We start from the raw sequence: 4,833 nt of genomic DNA on the forward strand, positions 1-4,833 counted from the left end.
ACTGAATCAAAATTAAAGCTATTTATGTATTTATTGTCCAATGCTCCATGTTTGTTTTTAATTATTAATTGTTGTTTTACCAATGTTTTCAGGTGAAAATCTTAGTCCCTAATAGTACTGCAGGAATGATAATTGGTAAAGGTGGCATTTATATAAAACAAATTAAGGAGGAAAGTGGAGCGTATGTGCAGATATCTCAAAAGTCAAAAGAAACAAATTTGCCAGAACGCTGTGTAACAGTTGCAGGTGAGTGCAGCCTTGTTTTTAGTGTGTTTATTGTATTTTGAATTATTGTTTGAAACTGAATTTGTGACTAGTAAACATGTTCTCTTGTGTTGCATTTATTTTAAATTTTGTGCATGTATTATGAAAATGTTTGACATTTTGAAAGCTAAGTGTTTTGCTGTAGTGTTTTGATTTCAAACATTGTGAACTTGATGATTTGTTGTCTTGGGCAGATTTATACTAGTGACCATTCATCAATAATAAAGTTGGACTCTTTTCTTTTTACAAATTACATTGCATTTGTTATTTAGTTGCCATAAGCCTATTTACTATATTTATATTGCAAATGACTTTGGTATATTTATCACTAAAATTTATAAACCATTCTAAATTTAAATATTTAATGGGGTGTTGACGGGTAAATTATGAATTTCTAAGAAATTTATCTGTTCTGGACTCTTCATTTGATGCTGCTGAATATTTCTTGTCACCCTGACTTACTAAAATAGATAATATAGGTCTACACACTAAACATTTAATAAAAATATTTAGGAGCTATTTTTGTAACTTGACTGAAATGTTACTACATTCATTGTTTAGAAAATTATTGTAAATAAGGTAGTTTTCGTTTATACTTTTTCCTAAATTTTAGTTAGTCTAAACTGTTTTTTCCATTTTTTTTTTCTTTCTCAATCTTTGTTTTGCAGGTGATGTTGAGTCTAACAGAAGAGCTGTTGACATGATATTACAGAAGATTGTTGAAGATCCTCAAAGTGGAAGCTGTCCAAATATCAGTTATGCAGATTACACAGGACCAGTGGCCAGTGCTAATCCTACCGGGTCCCCTTTCGCTAACACGGACTATATACAAAACAGAAGTACAGAGATAGGATTAGCTAATAATAACTTTGGTGCTTTTGGTTTTGGTTTTAATGGAAATGCCTTTGGAAACAATATAGGAGCTAGCATGACGAATCTGAACTTGAATGCAGCTTTAAGTGGTGGCACTAGTAATAGCATTAACAGTACAGCTTTGGATAACATAAAAATAACTCTGCGAGGAAATGGATTTTCAGATCAAGCAACCGAAGAAATAAGTACTGCCATGAACACTTTAGCTAGCTATGGTATATTAGCTAGTATGGGTTTAGGAATGGGCAGTTTGAATAATTTGGCAAACTTAGGAACTGGAAGCGGTCTAGGAACAGGACTGAATCTTAATTCATCTGGCTTGCAAGGCTCTAGCATGATGTCAAGTAGTACAACTTCAACCACAAGTGTGAGCAGCCCTTTCTTTAACACTACCACCAGTACTAACAGTGCTGGTAGCCTTTTTGGTCCAGTTGGCAGTGGGTCATCCGGATTAGGAAGTTCAGGCTCCACTGGAGCCAACTCTAGTCTTTTCAGTAATTCCTCTCCTAGTATTGGCAACGAAAGATATGGGGGAAGTCCAATGCTCAATGATTCATTTGGCAATGCTGCTAATTATCCCAGCAATCCTGGGTTCACTGGAACTCCAAGCATAGCTGGCGACAGGTCTCCTAATGTTAATCAAAATTCTTTTGGCCTCGGAACTGGCATCTATAGCCCTGCTGATGACAAATCAGCCCCGGCAACTAAGCAAGAGATGGAGGTTCCGGAGACAATTGTTGGAGCTATCCTGGGACCTGGCGGGAAAGGCATCGTGGAAATACAACAGTTCACGGGCACCAACATTCAGATTTCAAAAAAAGGAGTCTATGTACCTGGTACCCGTAATCGTGTTGTCACCATAACTGGTACTCCTAACAACATTTCCAAAGCCCAGTTATTTATCCAGCGGCGCCTCCAGCAAGAGGAAATGAAGAGGGCTCGTCAAGCTTCTACCCGTTAGGGTACCCTCTCCCGCCATTTCATTGCACGGAAATTCCCCCTTTTTCTTTCTTTTTCTTTTTTTTTCTTAAATCCTCTCTCCCTCACTCTCACCCATTCCTCTTTTTTTTTTCTTAACTTCTCCCACTTTCATTTAAACATTTTTATTTATTTTATTTTATATTTTTTAAAATCAAATTAAACCCATCCCGAATCCTAACCATAAATATAATTCAAACAAAATAAATATATATATGTGTGTATATATATATATGTATGTATATATATGTATGTATGTATATATATATATGTATGTGTGTATATATATATATATATATATATATATATATATATATACACACACACATATATGCACAGGCACACATACACAAGTGTGCATGCATACATATTCAAAGAAGCACACCATGTACATACATGTGTGTATACACATATAGGTGCGAGTATATATGTATGTATATACTACACTCATACACTTTTGTGTATTTGTGTGAATATGTGTGTGTGTGTGTGTATATATATATATATATATGTGTGTGTGTGTGTGTGTGTGTATGTATATATATATATATATATATATATATATATATATATATATATATATATATATATATATATATATATATATATATATATATACACATATATAATATATATATGTATATATCAAAAATCATTTTTCCTCTTTCCACAGCTTGGAAAAAGGAATAGAAAACTTAAATACATTGCCTCTCCAATTTCTAGATATAACAAGATGAAAGCTAACCTTTTTTTCTTTATTTTTTCATCAAATTCATTCAGTATATAATTCATTTATAAATTAAATTTCAAATGCTCTAAATGAATCCCATACAGCCTCAGAAGTGTTTAGTATCACATGCATACATACATCCATATACAATTACATACACACACACATATATATATATCTTCTCAAGGTGGGGAAAATTGAAATGCCTATGTTAATGAGCTTTTTTAGTGTTACGTTTTGTGTGTATATATATATAAATGTATATATGTGTATGAATGTGTTTATGTGTTTAATTGTTATTTTTTACGTCTGTTTTCCATGCTATCATGGATTTAGATGTTTTAAATATGGATATTTTCATGAACTGTGTGATTGTGTGTGTGTCTTGTGCATTGTGTGTATATATTTGTATATGTTTGTGTGTGTATATATATGTGTATATGTGTATACATACATACATACATAAATGTGCACGCACAGTTTTTTGATTATATCTTTTGAGTTTTTATTTATATTAATTTAATGCTTTGAAAATATTTTTAAAAAATCAAAAATTTCAAAAATTGAAAAAAATCTATTTAAAATGTTACACTCATCGTATTCATATTCTAGAAATAAGATACATTTAATCTGGATATCTAATCATCAGTATGTTCTAAAATCGATTAAGAACGTTTTGGTTTTATTTATTTATTTTTTTTTTCAAATGGAAATCATAACTTTAATGTTCAGGTCAAATTTGTTAGCTAATTGAGGCATTTATTTCTATATTTTTTAAATGTTTCTAGATTTTACATAATTTATTCAATAGCTATCTGATTGCCATATTCTCACTACAGAAAATCATCAATTTTTATCTGATTGTCATAAACATGTTTGTGGCTGAGTTTAATGTATTCTGATAAATCTTACATCTTATAGTGAAAAGGTTGGCTTAATTTGAATTTCTGGTAGTTGGAAAGACAAAGTGACTATTTCTGTTATTTTCTTTTTGATTCACAGAGGCTTCCCTGAATATTATGAAAATGGAATGTGGTATTGAAATATCTGTTGCAGTCTCTTCAAGCAGCTTTAAAAACTGTTTTATTGAACCAAAATAGAATTAACTTTTCAGTGCTTAGGTCAAAATTTGTCTTTCACTGATACTTCTCATCAAGTATCAAAATATGTAGGTTGGCCTAAGATGAAAAAGAAATCTTGAGCAAGAAAGATGGTTATACCTGATTATAACATTATACATTCATTATTGTTTCATTTTGCAAAAAGAAAAATAACAAAAAAAGACAAAAAAGAAAAAAAAAATATGAAGATAAAATGTAAAAAAAAAAAAATCATTCTCTTTTTATTTTCCTAATAACCTATGTTTATTATATCAATGATTTATTAACTCGTATTTCAGAGCACCTATGTAATGAGAAATCAAAATCATCTTAATTCTATTAAAGCAATTTTTCACCCTATAGATTCCATAAAATCTCCACATATCTATCTCTAAACTCTATTTATACCTATTTATATCCATGTATTTATATTGGTTATATCAACCTTTTCCTTGCATAAATAACTTCTAATTTCTAAACATCTCATTATTTGATTTATATTTTCCTCATTAAAATGTTTTAGTCTCTAAATTTCAGTTCAATTGTTATAGATTTTAATATTAAAATATATATATTTATATGTATATAATATATGTATATATATATATATCTTGTTGCAATGTTACAGTGATTCAGTGATTATAGTTTTCAATACTGTTGCCCTGTTTTGTAATGTACTAGTTTCTAGTAGCTCCACACATACACACACACAAAATAAAACCATCCTTTAATGTTTGTAATTCATTCGCAGAATTTAAAATATTTACTCCATAAAATACTTTAAGTTACACATGCTTCTAAATAGCTCTAATTTAAATCTTGTTTGAGAGAAACTTTACTCTATAATAGTCTTGTACTTGTATTAGATATTGAAAATATTTTAATTAT

At 30.0% G+C, this 4,833-nt stretch overlaps 1 protein-coding gene across 1 annotated transcript in view; it reads left to right on the forward strand.

Annotated features, from left to right (window-relative positions):
• Positions 1–4,476, forward strand: part of LOC106868340 (RNA-binding protein Pasilla) — a 41,066-nt gene extending 36,590 nt beyond the window's left edge. Inside the window, exons 5-6 of the mRNA XM_052973476.1 lie at positions 71–246; positions 933–4,476. Of these exons, the coding sequence (XP_052829436.1) occupies positions 71–246; positions 933–2,098 (1,342 nt within the window). The 3' untranslated portion in view covers positions 2,099–4,476. The remainder of the gene's footprint in view (positions 1–70; positions 247–932) is intronic.
• The last annotated feature ends 357 nt before the right edge of the window (positions 4,477–4,833 follow it).

Source organism: Octopus bimaculoides, chromosome 16 (assembly GCF_001194135.2).
Source record: "Octopus bimaculoides isolate UCB-OBI-ISO-001 chromosome 16, ASM119413v2, whole genome shotgun sequence".
NCBI lineage: Eukaryota > Metazoa > Mollusca > Cephalopoda > Octopoda > Octopodidae > Octopus > Octopus bimaculoides.